At 38.6% G+C, this 17,478-nt stretch overlaps 1 protein-coding gene across 1 annotated transcript; it reads left to right on the top strand.

Annotated features, from left to right (window-relative positions):
• The first annotated feature begins 14,513 nt into the window (after nt 1-14,513).
• On the top strand, nt 14,514-16,729 carry LOC101602397 (cytoskeleton-associated protein 2-like). The gene is given in 1 exon segment (XM_045160557.1): nt 14,514-16,729. A coding segment is annotated over 1 exon segment (2,016 nt). The 3' UTR covers nt 16,530-16,729.
• The last annotated feature ends 749 nt before the right edge of the window (nt 16,730-17,478 follow it).

Raw genomic sequence — 17,478 nt, 5'->3', positions numbered from 1 at the left:
CTAACATAGGATTTTGATCTTGTTTCATTGTTGCTTTCTGTATCCCATAAAAATCATCCTTTCAAGTATTCCATTTTCCCTAACCAGACTGAAAGCATTATGGACTGTTGGGCATCTCTATCTAGTACAGGAGCGAGGGACTTTGGGGAGGAAGCACTGCTCATATTGTCTTCTTCATAAACAAATGGCTGCCCTGCCATCCCTTGTTGTGCTTTCTGAACCTGAGCGTGCCCAGAATAAAATATGGCTATAATAATAGTAATTCTGTGTGCAGAAAAAATACTTAAGAAGTAATCTTTGCAAAGGATTGAAAAGCATCGAGTACTATATGTTCAATTATTTTGTACCTGATATTAATCTTTTTCTGATTTTTTTCCCAAAGGTATCATTTAATCTTCTGCTATAACAGGATTAACAATATTCCTAAAGGTGACATACATGAAGCTGTAAAGTGTTGTAAGAACTTTATATGCTGTTTGTTTTCATTACTCTGCGCACTTGTTGTTGCAAGCATCATTTGCTCACAAGCAACTCATTGCCACCCTTATTTTGAACTGAACACTAAAGTAAACTTAAAGCACACCCACCAAGGCTCAGGAAATTTTGCAGAAGAGGACATAGAAAAAATATAAGAGCCACAGGGTTGGAGGGAATATCCAGAGACATTGCCTCCCCTCCCCCAATGTCTGACTGCTGCTCTCACAATTCATGACTCACAACCCCATGGTGCATATCAGCATCCCACTGAAGGCCTTCAGTAGAGTGGGGGCAGGAAGGAAGGAAATGATGGTACCAACACAAGGTGTGTCCATATAAAGTTTCTACTTAATAATGATAATAATAATCCATGTCTAACAGAATCTCTAAGAATATTTTCCTAATCATCACTTATGCGAGTATTATTACTTAAATGTTTCACAGACAAGTGTATGGTCAAATAATATGATTTATAATTTTAAGGTAATTAAGTTTTGCCTTCTAGTATAAGTTATGCGTTAGCTTTCACTTTATTCAACCTCTAAATTCATGCTCTTAATGACATAACAAAAGACTAAACATCTGTGAAGACAGTAAAACCAATTAATATGCTGCAAACCTGTCAGAATGACATTTGCTTTTTATTTTTATTTTTATTTTTACTAAACTGCAATTTTTTATTTGTCTTAAACTCATACACTTCTAATAATTTAAGCCAAGAAATAGACTGGGGCTTATTTCCCACTTGAGTTAAAATCCTTATACTACCCATTGGTCTCTCAATTAATTTCTTTCTAAAAGTTCTTATGTTAATTCTATTGGTAAAAATAAGTGAGGACTAGAACTATGATGATAGTTGAAGACATATTGATCCTGTGTTGCTTTCAAAATCTGTATTCCCATGTTTCACAGATGTCACTGGTAGTCTAAATTTCCTCTTATACTCCCACTAAAGCCCTTTTTCCTTTCTCTTTCCTTTTTCCTTGTATAATCTCAGTTGTTACCATGGAGTCAACCACATTAACAATGTCCAAAATCTATAACTGTTAATTGTTCATAAGACATTAACTCGGGCCGGGCGTGGTGGCACATGCCTTTAATCCCAGCACTCGGGAGGCAGAGGTAGGAGGATCGCCGAGAGTTCGAGGCCACCCTGAGACTACATAGTGAATTCCAGGTCAGCCTGAGCCAGAGTGAGACCCTACCTTGAAAAAACCAAAAAAAAAAAAAAAAAAAGACATTAACTCCATCATAGCTCATTTATTCTGTGGTATTTCTTTATATGTATAAAACAAGGACAATTCTGAGAGAATTATTAAAATGCTATATTAGTTCATGCACATATTTTTGCTGAAATTAAAATTTCTAGCCTTTAATCCCAGCACTCAGGAGGCTGAGGCAGGAGGATCACTGTGAATTCGAAGCCAGCCTGCGATTACTAGTGAATTACAGGTCAGCATAGGCTAGAGTGAGACTATATCTCAAAAAAAAAAAAAAAAAAAAATGAGGCTGGAGAGATGGCTTAGCAGCTAAGGTACTTGTCTGCAAAGCCTAATTCAATTCCCCAGTACCCACATAAGCCAGATGCACAGGGTGGCACATGCATCTGGAATTCATTTGCAGTGGCTCTCAAATAAATATATAACATATTAAAAATAAAAATTATTTCTCTATAGTTTTGATTTTCTCAATCAACATGCTTTTAAAAGATTATCAGCATATATTAATTATCATAGCTTAACTATATTTTAATACATAAGTTAATTTGATCAAATTCAACCACTATTATCCTCACTTGTAATCTCCCAAAGCCTTGATCCTCTCCTCAGTAAACATGATTTAAAAACAATATTTTATTTAGTTATTCATTTGCTTGTTTGTTTGAGAATGAGAGAGAGAATGGATGCACCAGGGCCTCCAGCTTTTGAAAAAAAAAAAAAAAAAAAACTACAGATGTGTTATCCCAGCACTTAGAGAAGTTGAGGCATGAGGATCTCTAGTTCAAGGTCAGCCTGGGCTATATAACAAGAAGGGCTCTCATTCATTTGATCACTCACTCAATCAATATTTTTCTAAAAAGCAGTTAAAAGGCTACAACTCTGGAGTATGCTACAAACAGAAGAAAGAAAGAAGAAAGAAAGAAAGAAAGAAAGAAAGAAAGAAAGAAAGAAAGAAAGAAAGAAAGAAAGAAGAAAGAAAGAAAGAAAGAAAGAAAGAAAGAAAGAAAGAAAGAAAGAAAGAAAGAAGAAAGACAGACAGAAGGAGGGAGGGAGGAAGGAAGGAAGGAAAGAAGGAAGGAAGGAAGGAAGGAAGGAAGGAAGGAAGGAAGGAAGGAAGGAAGGAAGGAAGGAAGGAAGGAAGGAAGGAAGGAAGGGGACGGGGGGATAGAGAAGAAAGGAAAAGGCTGAGTAGAGAGAAAAAGGTAAGATGGCAAGGAATCTGGGCAACTTTGAAAGGTGTGAGTGTCCAGAATTATCTGTTGCCTCATGAAAATTCTGGCTTGATTTTTAGAGGCCACAACCTAGAAATACCAAGAGTCACAACAGAAAACAACTAAAGTCTGCTTTCTCTCACTGGAGTGCAAGGAACAGGTAGATCCAACATTCTTTTTTTTTTTTTTTAAAGAGGATTTCTATTTTTTTTTTTGTTGTTGTTTATTCTTATTTATTTGAGAGTGACAGACAGAGAGAGAAACAGGCAGAGAGAAAGAGAGAATGGATGCGCCAGGGCTTCCAGCCACTACAAATGAACAGATGCGTGCGCCCCCTTGTGCATCTGGCTAACGTGGGTCCTGGGGAATTGAGCCTCCTTAGGCTTCACAGGCAAACGTTTAACCGCTAAGCCATCTCTCCAGCCCAGATCCAACATTCTTGAAGTGAACACTTTTTCTTGAAGGAAAAAGACCACACCACTCCTCCTTACAAGGTCACTGAAGTGGCAGAGCCAGAAGCCAGACCCCTATTGTCCATCCTCCCCTCTGTTAGCAAGGAGTCACCGCTCTTCCACAGATACTGGACAAAATTCTGAATTCCACTAGTCCATTGACCTTGGAAGCAGTGACCACTCCTAGCAGAGGCTTCCAACCAAATGTCAAACTTCCACCCTTTTCTTACAGCAACAGAAATAAGTCTCTGTGATGGAGGTCAGGAGCTTTCTATTGCAGATATTCAGTTTATGGGTCCATTTCCAAAAGCACATAAATGCCACCCTACCCTGTAAAGACTAGAACACTTCAGTCTGACTCACCAAGATGGCCAATAAGAAGCAGCTTCCTAATTCTTCCACCTTAACTTTTCTGGACTTGTTACTCCGTGGGTGAGCCCTTTTGAGACTACTCTCACCACCTGGGCCCAACAGCCAATCTAGATCCTTCATATATATTTGAACTTAGTAATGAAGTTCATCTTAATTGGATGCCTAATTTATAAAAAAAACCTGATCCAAGTTGCCACAGGAATTTCTAGCTGAGAGAGGAAAGCCCCTCAGCCTCAGAGCTTTTCTTACTTTTACCCCCTCTAAAATTAAATCTTCATAACTTGTTTGTGAGTGCATGTTTCATTGTTTTGCTAATAATAGACAAGAATTTGAAAGCCACTGGCTTGGGGAGTTCTAAGCCTACCCAGAGTCCAGAGGACACTGTAGACTCTGCCTGAGAAGACTGGTAGGACTCCTATTTATAACACTCCTTTAGTAAAGGGGAAGTGGTACTCCCCAGTGAGTGAAGGGAACAACCTTGTCATGTCAAAGTAAGATAGGATGTTCTGCAAACTGCCTAGCCAGTTCTGACTTCATGGGATGCAGTGCTGTGATCCACATAACAGACGGAATGCAAAGGTTTTATAACTTTAACTGGCATTTCAGCCATAGCACCAATGCCTTTCTATGTGTCAGAAGCAGGGCATGGTGGTGCATGCCCTTAGTCCCAGCATTCAGGAAGCTGAGGTAGGGGGATCGCTGTGAGTTTGAGGCCACCCTCAAACTCATTCCAGGTGAACCTGAACTAGAATTAGATGCTACCTCATAAAACAAACAAACAACAAAACAAACTCAGTACAAAGAAGCCCTGCACAGTGTCCCATACCTGTGATCCCAGCACCTGATAAGCTGAGACATTAAAATTACTGTGAACTTGAGGCTAGCCTGGACTACACAAAGAACTCCAGATCAGCCTGGGGTATAGACTTAAAACTAGTCTCAAAAAAAAAAAAAAAATCCTGAAAATTAACACACACACACACATATATATACACACACACACATCCCAAAAAGGGTAGATATATGGAGGTATTTGCCTGTAATATAAGAGATCACTCTGCACAAATCATATAGATCAAAGGAAATTGTATAAAATTTTTCAAGTATGAAAGAAAACGCATGTGAGAATTCTATATCCAGTAAAAATATCATTCAGGAATGATAAGAATTAATATGTTTGAGGAACTAGGAAAGACACACAGCTAAGAAAATGCCATAAAAGCATCAGAGATGAAGAAAGAACACCCTAAGAGTAAATATGGGAATAAGTTCAATGAAACACTTTTCCTCTTGATTTTTAAAAGTTCCATTTGACAGTTAAAAACTAAAACAATGTAGCAGCCGAGCGTGATGGTGCACGCCTTTAATACCAGCACTCAGCAGGCAGAGGTAGGAGAATTGCCATGAGTTCAAGGCCACCCTGAGACTACAGAGTTAATTCCAGGTCAGCCTGGATCAGAGTGAGACCCTCCCTTGAAAAAAAAAAACTAAAACAATGTCTAATATGTTTCTCAGCATATGTTAAAGTTATTTTCTAAGACAAATATATCCTAATAATAATAAAGCAAAAAGTGAAATATCAGAGATACGTCAAGAAATATCAATAATGACCTTAAATCTCACTGATCTAGACACAGCAGTTAAGAGAGAGAACAATAGAATCAAATGCATAGGAAAGCCAGAGACACCATATTGAGTTAGAAAATAAACTTTAGGAACTTTAAAGTAATTGAGATCATAAAATGGATGTTCCTGGTCATAGCAGAATTAATCTAATCTGGAAAAACAGAATGATATCAGAAAAAATTAAAAAATAATCTTCAAACACTTGCAAACCTACTTCTACTAACTCTACTTCCCAATAGAAGTAATCTCAGGGAAAATATTTTAAAAAATAAGCTGAGAGCTGGCGAAATGGATTAATGATGAAGGTGTTTGCCTACAAAGCCGAAGGACTTTGGTTCAATTCCCCAGGACCCACATAAGCCAGATACCCAAGGTGTGCATGTGTCTGGAGTTCATTTGCAGCAGCTAAAGGCCCTAGCATGCCCATTCTCTCTTTCTCTCTCTCACTCAAATAAATAAACAAAAGATATTTTTAGGAACTTCCGGGTAAGACAGTGGCATAGGTGCATGCCAAACCAGCATAGGGAAGGATTTAAGCAAAACCCCAGTAAAATACGCCCTTCTGAAAAGTGAAGGAGTATAGGTTATTATTAGACACAGCAGAGAAGCTGAAGAGACCAAGATCCAACAGAAAAAAGAAAAGGGCCAGAATCCCACTGAAGCCCTTGCAGCCCACCATCTACTTGATCTGTGCACCCACCTAGCACTGCACCACCAGGCATGCCAAGAAGCAGCAGCAGAGACCAAACAAGGGGATTTTTCAATATCAGCCTTACTACAAAATTAAGAAATCTGAAGATGAACTAAGGAGCTACTAAAAGGGATACAGGAGGAACTGGAAGAGCAACTCCAGAAGTCTGAACTCTCCCATCATCCACCATCAGAATTGTGAAACTCTAGCAGTTAGCCCAAAAGGACAGCACAGCAAGGACAGCTAATTAGAGCTCCAGCTCCACAGCACAACACAGAGTGATCGAGGTGGGCAACCAGCATTGCTGAGATTGGAAGCCATCCCAAAAGAAAATGATGCCAACTGACACACACACACACACACACACACACACAAAAAAAAAAAAAAAAAAAAAAAAAAAAAAAAAAAAAACCACCATGTAGAAAGGCCTGCATTGGAAGAGCTAATCTCTCTTTCCATGTCAGGGCAGATTATGGATTCTATATTCTGGGTTGGCTTTACCATTTTCAAATAACCTGTATTTGGGGGTTAATATTGTTACCTTTGATGCTTTCATTTTGTAGGGCCTTTGTCTTTTGCTTCTGTCATTATTGGGGACAGGGTCTGATCCAGATACAGGCTGACCTGGAACCCAATTCAGAACAGAAATCTCTACATAACAGCTGACAAGATTAAGGGTATAGAACAATACATACCCTTAGGGATTTTGGCTTTATAAGACTGTTCGGTTTAATCCCCAAAATTACATACTTTGTGTTGGTTTTTATTGAATGTGCATATTGCCCAATTGAAGTTTAGAATTTGCCATTAAATTGTTCCACCCAGTAAGCTGGAATACTTGCTTAGCAAGCAAACTCAACAACTAGGATTACTTCTGTAACTGGATTGGGATACAAGAGCTACACCTGGCACCCGAAACTCATATCCTGATAGTATATAAAGGTGGATTGCCAAATCTAAGAACATTGCAGATAAGTAGAAAACCCAAGAATCAAATCAATTCAGGATGCAAAAGTTGCTACATTATAATACAATAAACTCAAAGAATCAAGACAAGAGGACTTCTGGTTAAGATGGTGGTATAGGTACCATGCCAAAACAGCCTAGGGGGGAAAAAGCCCCCCCCCAAAAAAAGTGAGGTGTATAGAAAATTGAAACAGTAGCAGAGAAGTAGGAGAGATCCAGAGCATCCAGAGCCCACATAGGCCAGCAGAAGCAGCTCTGGCAAGTCCATGGACAGCAGCTTCCAGGCTCGGCTTGAGCCACAGGAAAAGCCAGCTGAGGGGACTTTCCATTTACACCAGAGCTCTCTGCAAACTCAAGAAACGTGAAGGGAGAGTGGCAGTGAACAACGGAGGAGCAAATCACAAGGTAGAAGAACATGTGGAACAGCGAGAAAATTTAGAGCAGCATCAGCAGCCTACCCTCCCCCACTGCTGGCACCCAGCTCCAATGAACAGAGCAGAGGTCCAGGGACCCAGCCACACCTACTTGACCAACAGTGGGACCCAAACAGGGGCAGAGGTAACTGGGATTACACCAGGGAAAGTTCTCACCTGGTCACAAGCTGACTTGGAACCCTCAACAGACCAGAAATCTTAACCTCCTTGGTGTCAGGATCAAGGGAGTGGGTGAGGCACCACACAGCCTAAGGGACAGACAGAGGATCTGGTTGTCATAATACCTACTCTTGCATAAATACTCTTAGCTGTTTTTCATTAAAAGTGTACATCCGGGCTGGAGAGATGGCTTAGCGGTTAAGCGCTTGCCTGTGAAGCCTAAGGACCCCGGTTCAAGGCTCGGTTCCCCAGGTTCCACGTTAGCCAGATGCACAAGGGGGCGCACGCATCTGGAGTTCGTTTGCAGAGGCTGGAAGCCCTGGCGCGCCCATTCTCTCTCTCTCCCTCTATCTGTCTTTCTCTCTGTGTCTGTCACTCTCAAATAAATAAATAAAAATTAAAAAAAAAAGTGTACATCATTTAGTTAAATTTTAGAAACTATTTGTATTTGGTTCCACCCAGGCTACTTGAATACTCTCATAGCAGACAAACCCAACACATAGGGTCACATTTGTAGATACTGTGAGTCTTGAGAGCCACACCTAGTGCCCTAAGCTCCTACCATAAAGTTATATAACATCAGCTTAACTAGAAAATCCAAACATTAAATAATCCAGGATACAAAAATATATACATTATAACACAAGAAACACCAAAAATCAAGACAACATAAATCCACCAAAAAGTATTAATGCATCATAAATGACCTCCAGTGAGAACAAGTTAGAGGAAATACCTGAGAAAGATTTCAAAAGAATGATAATAAAGATGTTCAAAGAAATCAAAGGAATGAAAGAGGAAATTAAAGGAATCAAAGAAAACACAGGACACCAATTTAATGAAATAAAGAGGTCAATACTAGACATAAATAAGGAAATAAAAAAACAAAGAAATACGAGTCAGAATTACTAGCAATGTAGAACAGTTAATGAAATAAAAAACTCTGTAGAAAATCTCACCAGTAGAATGGATGAAGAAGAGGACAGAATATCTAAGCTAGAAGACCAGATAGCAGATCTAATACAGTCCAAAAAAGAAAAAAACAAACTAATAGAAAAGTATGAGTGGGAATTTCAAGTTATTTGAGACACTATGAAATGAACAAACATAAGAATTCAGGGCTTAGTAGAAGAATTTCACTCCAAAGGCATAGTAGGTATCTTCAACAAAATCATAGATGAAAACTTCCCCCAAACTGGGAAAGAGGTGCCAATGCAGATACAGGAAGCCTTTAGAACACCAGCCAGACAAAACCTGGAAAGAACCTCTCCTTGCCATATTATAATCAAACTACCAAACACACAAATTGGAGAAAAAATATTGAAAGCAGTCAGAGAGAAACATCAAGTTACCTGCAAAGGCAAGCATATCAGGATTACAGCAGATTACTCAACACAAACCTTAAAAGCCAAAAGGGCATGGAGTGATGTATTCCAAGTCCTGAAAGATAACAACTGTGAACCAAGGTTACTTTATCCTGCAAAGCTATCCATTCAAATAGATGGAGAAATAAGGACATTCTACAACAAAAGCAGGCTAAAGGATATTTGAAGACAAAACCAGCTCTGAAGAAAATACTTGAAAGAATCCTCCATGCTGAAGAAAAAGAAACCAGAAAAAAATAAACAATACTCAAATACTAGTTAACACAAGAGAGCAAAGGTAAAACCAGAGGAACTACAAAAAATGGCAAAAATGAATACACACCTTTCAATATTATCTCTTAATATCAACGGCCTCAATGCCCCAACCAAAAGGAATAGGTTTGCAGACTGGGTTAAAAAGCAGGATCCTTCAATCTGTTGCCTCCAAAAAATCCACCTTTCTACAAAGGATGGACACTATCTTAGGGTGAAAAGTTGGAAACCAGTGTTTCAAGCAAATGAACCTAGAATACAAGCAGGAGTTCCTATCCTACTATCTGACAAGTTAGACTTCAGTTCCACATTAGTTAAGAAAGATAAGGAAGGCCACTTTATATTAATTACAGGTACCCTCCAACAGGAGGACATTACAATCCCAAATATATATGCGCCTAACATGGGGCCCCCAAATTCATCAAATAAACACTATTAGAATTAAGGTCACAGAAAACATCAAACACAGTTGTAGGCAATGACTTCAACACCCCACTCTCATCAATTGACAGGTCATCCAAGGAAAAAATAAACAGAGAGGCATCTGGACTAAATGAGGTCATAGAAGGAATGGACTTAACAGATATCTTCAGGACATTTCATCCAAATGCTGCAGAACATACATTCTTTTCAGCAGCACATGGAACATTCTCTAAAATAGACCATATATTAGGACACAAAGCAAATCTTAACAAATATAGGAAAATTGAAATAATTCCTTGCACTCTCTCTGACCACAATGGAAACAAACTACAAATTAATAGCAAGAAAGGCTATAGAGCATACACAAAATCATGGAAATTAAACAACACACTACTAAATGATGAGTGGATCAATGATGAAATCAGAAAGGAAATCAAAAAATGTATTCAGTCAAATGATAATGAAAATACAACATACCAAAATCTCTGGGACACAATGAAGGCAGTCCTAAAAGGTAAATTTATAGCTTTAAGTGCCTATATTAAGAAATTAGAAAGGTAACAAGTAAATGACCCAATGCTTCACCTTAAAGCCTTGGAAAAAGAAGAACAAAGCAAACCAAAAATCAGTAGACAGGAAGAAATAATAAATGCAGAAATTAATGAAATAGAAACCCCTCCCCCAAAAAACAATCAAAAGAATCAATAAAACAAAGAGTTGGTTCTTTAAAAGGATAAACAAGATTGGTAAACCCTTAGCAAATCTGACCAAAAGGAAGAGAGAAGAGATACAAATTAATAAAATTAGAGATGAAAAAGGTAACATCACAACAGATGCCAGAGAAATTCAAAAAATCATAGAGACATACTATAAAAGCATATACCCCACTAAGTATGAAAATCTGAAAGAAATGGATGATTTCCTTGATTTATATGACCTACCTAAATTAAATCAAGATGAGATTAATCACTTAAATAGACCTATAACAAGCATGGAGATGCAAGCAGATATCAAAACTCCCCAGCTAAAAAAAGTCCAGGCCGAGATGGATTCACTGCTGAATTTTACCAGACCTATAGGAAAGAACTAACTCCATTGCTTCTTAAACTTTTCCATGAAACAGAAAAAGAAGAAATCCTACCAAACTTCTTCTATGAAGCCAGCATCACCAAAACCAGGCAAAGATAGAACCAAAAAAGAAAATTACAGACCAATCTCCCTCATGAACATAGATGCAAAAATTCTCAACAAAATATTGGCAAACAGAATACAAGAATATATCAGAAAAACCATTGACCCCAACCAAGTAGGCTTTATCCCAGAGATGCAAGGATGGTTTAATATATGCAAATCAATAAATATAATACATTATATAAATGGACTGAAGGACAACAATTACATGATCATCTCATTAGATGCAGAAAAAGCATTTGACAAAAATCCAGCATCCCTTCATGATAAAAGTCCTACAGAGACTGAGAATAGAAGGAACATATCTCAATATAATAAAGGCTATTTATGACAAGCCTACAGCCAACATATTACTAAATGGGGAAAAACTAGAAGCCTTTCCCCTAAAATCAGGGACAAGACAAGGGTATCCACTGTCCCCACTTTTATTTAATATAGTACTGGAAGTCTTAGCCATAGCAATAAGGCAGGAGACACACATAAAAGCAATACAAATTGGAAAGGAAGAAATCAAGTTATCACTATTTGCAGATGACATGATTCTATATATAAAAGACCCTAACGACTCTACCAGCAAACTGTTAGAACTGATAAACACCTACACCCATGTAGCAGGATACAAAATAAATACACAGAAATCAGTAGCCTTCATATATGCTAACAGAAAACACACAGAGGATGAAATCAGAGAATCACTCCCATTCACAATTGCATCAAAGAAAATAAAGTACCTTGGAATAAACCTAACCAAGGAAGTAAAGGATCTCTACAATGAAAACTATAAAACACTCAAACAAGAAATTGCAGAAGACACTAGGAAATGGAAAAACTCTTGTTCCTGGATTGGAAGAATCAATTTTGTGAAAATGGCAATCTTACCAAAAGAAATCTACACATTTAATGCAATCCCCATCAAAATTCCAATGGCATTCTTCATGGAAATAGAAAAAACAATCCAAACATTCATTTAGAATCACAAATATCCTCAAATATCTAAAATAATACTCAGCAACAAAAATAAGGTGGGTGATATCACCATACCTGATTTTAACCTATACTGCAGAGCCATAGTAACAAAAACAGCATGGTACTGGCACAAAAGCAGACATGTAGATCAATGGAACAGAACAGAGGACCCAGATATAAGTCCAGGTAGCTATAGCCACCTGATATTCATTAAAAATGCTAAAAATACTCATTGGAGAAAAGACAGCTTCTTCATCAAATGGTGCTGGGAAAACTGGATATGTATCTGTAGAAGGATGAAAGTAGATTCCTCTCTCTCTCCATGCACAAGAATTAAGTTAAAATGGGCTAAAGACCTTAATATCAGACCTGAAATTCTGAAGTTGCTAGAGGAAAAAGTAAGGGACACCCTTCAACACATTTGTCTTGGCAAAGACTTTCTGAATATAACCCCAATTGCTCAGGCAAGAAAACCACAGATTAACCACTGGGACTTCATGAAATTACAAAGATTTTGTACTGCAAAGGACACTGTGAATAAAGCAAAGAGGCACCCTACAGAATGGGAAAAAATCTTTGCCAGCTATATATCTGATGGAGGATTAATATCTAGGATATATAAAGAACTCAAAAAGTTAAATAATAAGAAATCAAACAAGCAAATTAAAAATTGGGCTATGGAGCTAAGTAGAGAGTTCTCAAAAGAAGAAATCCAGATGGCATGTAAGTATCTAAAAAAATGTTCTACATCCCTAGTCATCAGGGAAATGCAGATTAAAACTACATTGATATTCCATCTCACTCCTGTCAGATTGGCTACCATCATGAAAATGAATGATTATAAATGCCGGCAGGGATATGGAAAAAGAGGAACCCTTCTACATTATTTGTGGGAATGCAATTTGGTCCAGCCATTGTGGAAAAATCAGTGTGGAGATTCCTAAGACAGCTAAAAATTGATCTACCATATGACCCAGCTATAGCACTTCTAGGCATATATCCTAAGGACTCATCCCATTTCCTTAGAAGTACATTGTCAACCATGTTTTTTGCCACTCAATTCATAATAGCTGGGAAATGGAACCAGCCTAGATGTCCCTCAACTGATGAGTGGATAATGAAGATATGGCACATTTATACAATGGAGTTCTACTCAGCGGTAAAGAAAAATGAAGTTATGAAATTTGCAGGAAAATGGATGGATCTGGAAAAGATTATACTAAGTGAGGTAACCCAGGCCAAGAAAGCCAAGTGCCACTTGTTCTCTCTCAAATGTGAATCCTAGCAACAGATGATTGGGCTTCTGTGTGAGAAGGAAAAAACTCAGTAGCATAGGCCAGTAAGTTAAAAAGGAGATATAAAGGGAAGAGAAAGGAAGGGAGGAGGGTACTTATTAGGTTGGTATTGTATATATGTAAGTAGAATGGGGATGAAAAGGCCCAAACTGAGGTCAGGGGAAGAGATTGAGTAAAGGAAAGTTGGAGGGAGGGATAATCAAAATCTAAGAGGATACAAATAAACCATATGGAATACTCTAGTTTTGGATAGTGGAACACTCAGGAGCCATAGATCTCTGTTAGAAAATGTTCAGTACCAGATATAGGATACCTCCAGTGAGTTTTTGGACAGGGAGGTCCCTGATGTCCCCAAAACATTAGAGGACATTGCCAAGGCCCTTGGTTTCCCACCAGGAAGGACCCTATGGCTGAAGACTACACATACTTGGGCTGCAAGACCACTGAGAAGTCATGCTGGAACTGAGCTGATAACCTCCTCCATGTAGACCTGCTGACAGAAATCTGGAAGAAGCCATTCTACATGCAGTTCAATAGGAGAAAGAGATACCACAAGTGGAGATACTCAACAATAGATACTGCAAGCCTTATAATTGGCCAGCCAGGCCAAATGAGCCAATGGGTGCAATAGTGGCATGTCTGTCATGGTGGAAACTAACTGCCCTCCAATTGGACTGGAGGCCCACTACATGGGAGGGAATACATCCCTGATACTAAAAACTTAAAACAGGGATAGTCATGAGCTCTAGGGGTGTAACATCTGCTGATGTCTGGATAAATGTATATACTATGCTTATCAAACTGGCCAGTAAGCATTCTTCTTAATATTCATGCCCTTATATTAATGCTACTCTCACTTTGGGCAGAGAATCTTCTCTTTTCAGATGGCAGTGACCTTGGAACAACTCAGAAGGTATCATAGTGCTAGAAAGAAGTGCCTGGAGTACTGAGTAACATCTCGATCATACCTTCCAAGGCTCAGGATCTAATGCAGAAGAGGTGGCGGAAAGCATGTAAGAGCCAAAGGAAGGGTAGGGCTCCTTACAACGTGCCCCCTCCAGACATAAAATGGCCTTGAAATCCAGGACCTCACAGTGCTTGACACTACCTACACAAGACCATCATAAGAGGAAAAGATCATGACATCAAAATAAAAGAGACACTGATTGAGATAGGGAGGGGATATGATGGATAATGGAATTTCAAAGGGGAAAGTGGGGGGAGGGAGGGTATTACCATGGGATATTTTATAATCATGGAAAATGTTAATAAAAATTGAGAAAAAAGAATCAAGACAACATAATCCCAACAAAAATTATAGGCAGTTGAAGGTGGTGGCGGGCCACGGCGAGCGTCTGTGCGAGCACTTCCAGGCCCGGACCCCCAGGCTGCCATGAGCTCCCCGACCATACCCCGGGACCTGCAGCTGCCCCCGTCTCAGAGAGCCCAGTCTGTGTTCAAGGAACAAAGAAGACAAAAACTCAAGGAACATCTATTAAGACGAAAAACCATGTTTGCATACAAACAGGAAAATGAGATATCCAGTAGAGGCCAGAAAACGATGGCATTTGAAAATCAGGTTCAAGAAGGGAGAAAAGTTCTGAAACTCAAAATGAAAATGGCTGATAAAGAAAATGTGAAAAGACCTACAGACAGCAAAAATAATATAATAGAAAAAAACTGTATCCCTTTAAAACCTAATGAGTTAAGCAATTCAGATACAGCAACTGAAATACCTAATTTTGAAGATGATAATCAAACTCAGTTAACAATTAAAGATCATTCCCAAAGTCAAAATATGACATTAAGCAGGGCATTTCACCTTAAAAACAATAATAAAAAGAAACTCACGACTGCAGAAAACCCAAAGCAAGATGCTAACTTGCCCAAGAAACCTGTGCTTGGATGTTATCGTGGCCAAATTGTGCAATCTAAGATCAATTCATTTCGAAAACCTCTACAAATCAAAGATGAGAGTTCTGCAACAATGAAGAAACTTTCAGCTCCTTGCTCTAAAGCCACAAAGCCTCAACCTCTAAGCGCTGGCAGCGCTGGAACCTCAAATATGGCAGCTTCTGCAAAAGTCGCGAGCACTAAATCTGTGAGCACTGCATCGCAGAGCAACGCACGTGTGGAACCTCCCATTAGAAGCCACCACAGTGACACCCAGAGCGTCTCAAAGCGAGGCTTCGCCAGGATCCCCAGCACTGTTACAATCAGAAAAGAGCTACATGCAAAAGAATTATTACAACCAAAAACAGTCTCATCTACTGTGGAGACCAGTTCTCAGGATATAAAAAGAGATAAGACACTATCAAGAAGTATATCATCCAAAGTTGCAGCAAAGACTGCTTCATCTTCTCATTCCAAACCAATACAAAAGTTCAAAACCACTGACCAGCGCAGTATAGCAAGAGCAAATACTGTCGTATCACCTCAGCTCAAAGAAACTGCAGAAGAGAGAAAAGCTCGTCTGAATGAGTGGAGAACTAGCAAAGGCAGAGTGCTGAAATGGCCTCCTAATTCAGTAGTTCCCCAGCCTGAGTCTGAAGGACAGAATGAGAAACCAATTGGGTCCTTTTGGACTACCATGGCAGAAGAAGATGAACAAAGATTATTTTCTGAAAAAGTCAACAAAACATTTTCTGAATGCCTGAACCTGATTAATCAGGGATGCCCAAAAGATGAAATATTAGGTACACTGAACGACTTGATTAGAAATATTCCAGATGCCCAAAAACTTGTTAAATATTGGATATGTTTTGTATGAATTGAACCAATCACAAGCCCTATTGAAAATATTATTTCAATCTATGAGAAGGCCATTCTGGCAGGGGCTCAGCCTATTGAAGAGATGCGACACACAATTGTAGAAATCCTAACGATAAAGAGTCAAGAAAAAGTTAATCTTGGAGAAAGCGTTGAGGAGGCTAATGCAACCAAGGAACACATCCAAGAACTCAATACTGATGATACAAGTGTCAGTCTAGAGCTGGAAGAAATGGAAAGTGAGCAGTGTAGAAATGTGGAGTTTCAAGATGGTGAAAAGGAACATGACAAGACCAGAGACCCAACCAGTGACATTACAACCCCTGACTCCAGGACTGGAGCAGGCTATGTCATCAAATACAATGTATCTACTACACCGTGCTTGCAAAGTATGAAAAAGAAGATGCAACATGATAAAATAAATTCTGCATTTAAAGAGCTGAGGTTTCTAACACCAGTGAGACGTTCCCAGCGTCTTCAAGAGAAGACTTCTCAGTTGCCGGATATATTAAAAGACCATTACCCTTGTGTGTCTTCACTGGAGCAGTTGTCTGAGTTAGGGGGTGATGCCTTTATATGCCGTCCTAATGCAGCACTCTGCCCTACAATCTCGGAGATCAATCAAGCAGGAGAGAAATGAAGGCTTGTATAATTCCTGGGGTTCTGGGCATTGTACAGCTTTGTGTTTCCCTTGTTCCTGGAGTGGGCCAGGCACTGAAATTCATGGCATCAACTTGTATTAACACACATGCTATAGGAACAGTTGTGATTTTGTGTCAGAAATCTAACCCTGTTAGTCAATCTTAGCAGACCAGGTTTTTCTTTACTATAGAAGACTTTCTCAGCTTGTTTGTTGTGTTTCTTAGAGATAGTGTGAGCTTGGTTGCTTCACCAAATAAAAGTGCAGTAATGAAGCATCAGAAACATTAAAAAAAAATTATAAATCCATCAGAAATGATTACCAATGAGACTGTTTTAGATGAAATCCCTGACAAAGATTTCAAAAAAAATGATGATATATACATTCAAAGCAATCAAAGAAGTAATGAAGAGAGTCAAAGAAGAAAACAAAGGAATTAAAAAAGAAAACAAACTACTTAGTGAGAACACAGGAAACCAGCTTAATGAAATAAGAAGGTCATTACAAGCCATGAGTAAGGAAATAGAAGAACAATCAGGCAGAATCGTACCTCTGAAGAATACAATCAGTGAAATAAAAACCTCTGGGGGGAGGCTCACCAGAAAAATGAATGAAGGAGAGAACAGAATATCTAAACTAGAAGACCAGGTAGCAGACCTAATACAGTCCAATAAAGAAAAAGACAAGCTAATAGGAAGATATAAATGTGAATTTCAAGACATCATGGACACTATGATAAGATCAAACATAAGAATTAAACATATAATAGAAGGAGAAGAATTTTAATCCAGAAGCTTAGTAGGTATTTTCAATAAAAATCATAGAAGAAAATTTTCCTCAAATTGGGAAAGAAATGCCAATGCATATAAAAGAAGCTTTTAGAACACCAAACAGACAAAACCTGGAAATAACTTCTCCTTACCATGTTATAACTAAACTACTAACCAAG

Source organism: Jaculus jaculus, chromosome 10 (assembly GCF_020740685.1).
Source record: "Jaculus jaculus isolate mJacJac1 chromosome 10, mJacJac1.mat.Y.cur, whole genome shotgun sequence".
Lineage (NCBI taxonomy): Eukaryota > Metazoa > Chordata > Mammalia > Rodentia > Dipodidae > Jaculus > Jaculus jaculus.
This window is presented reverse-complemented; position numbering and strand designations above follow the sequence as displayed.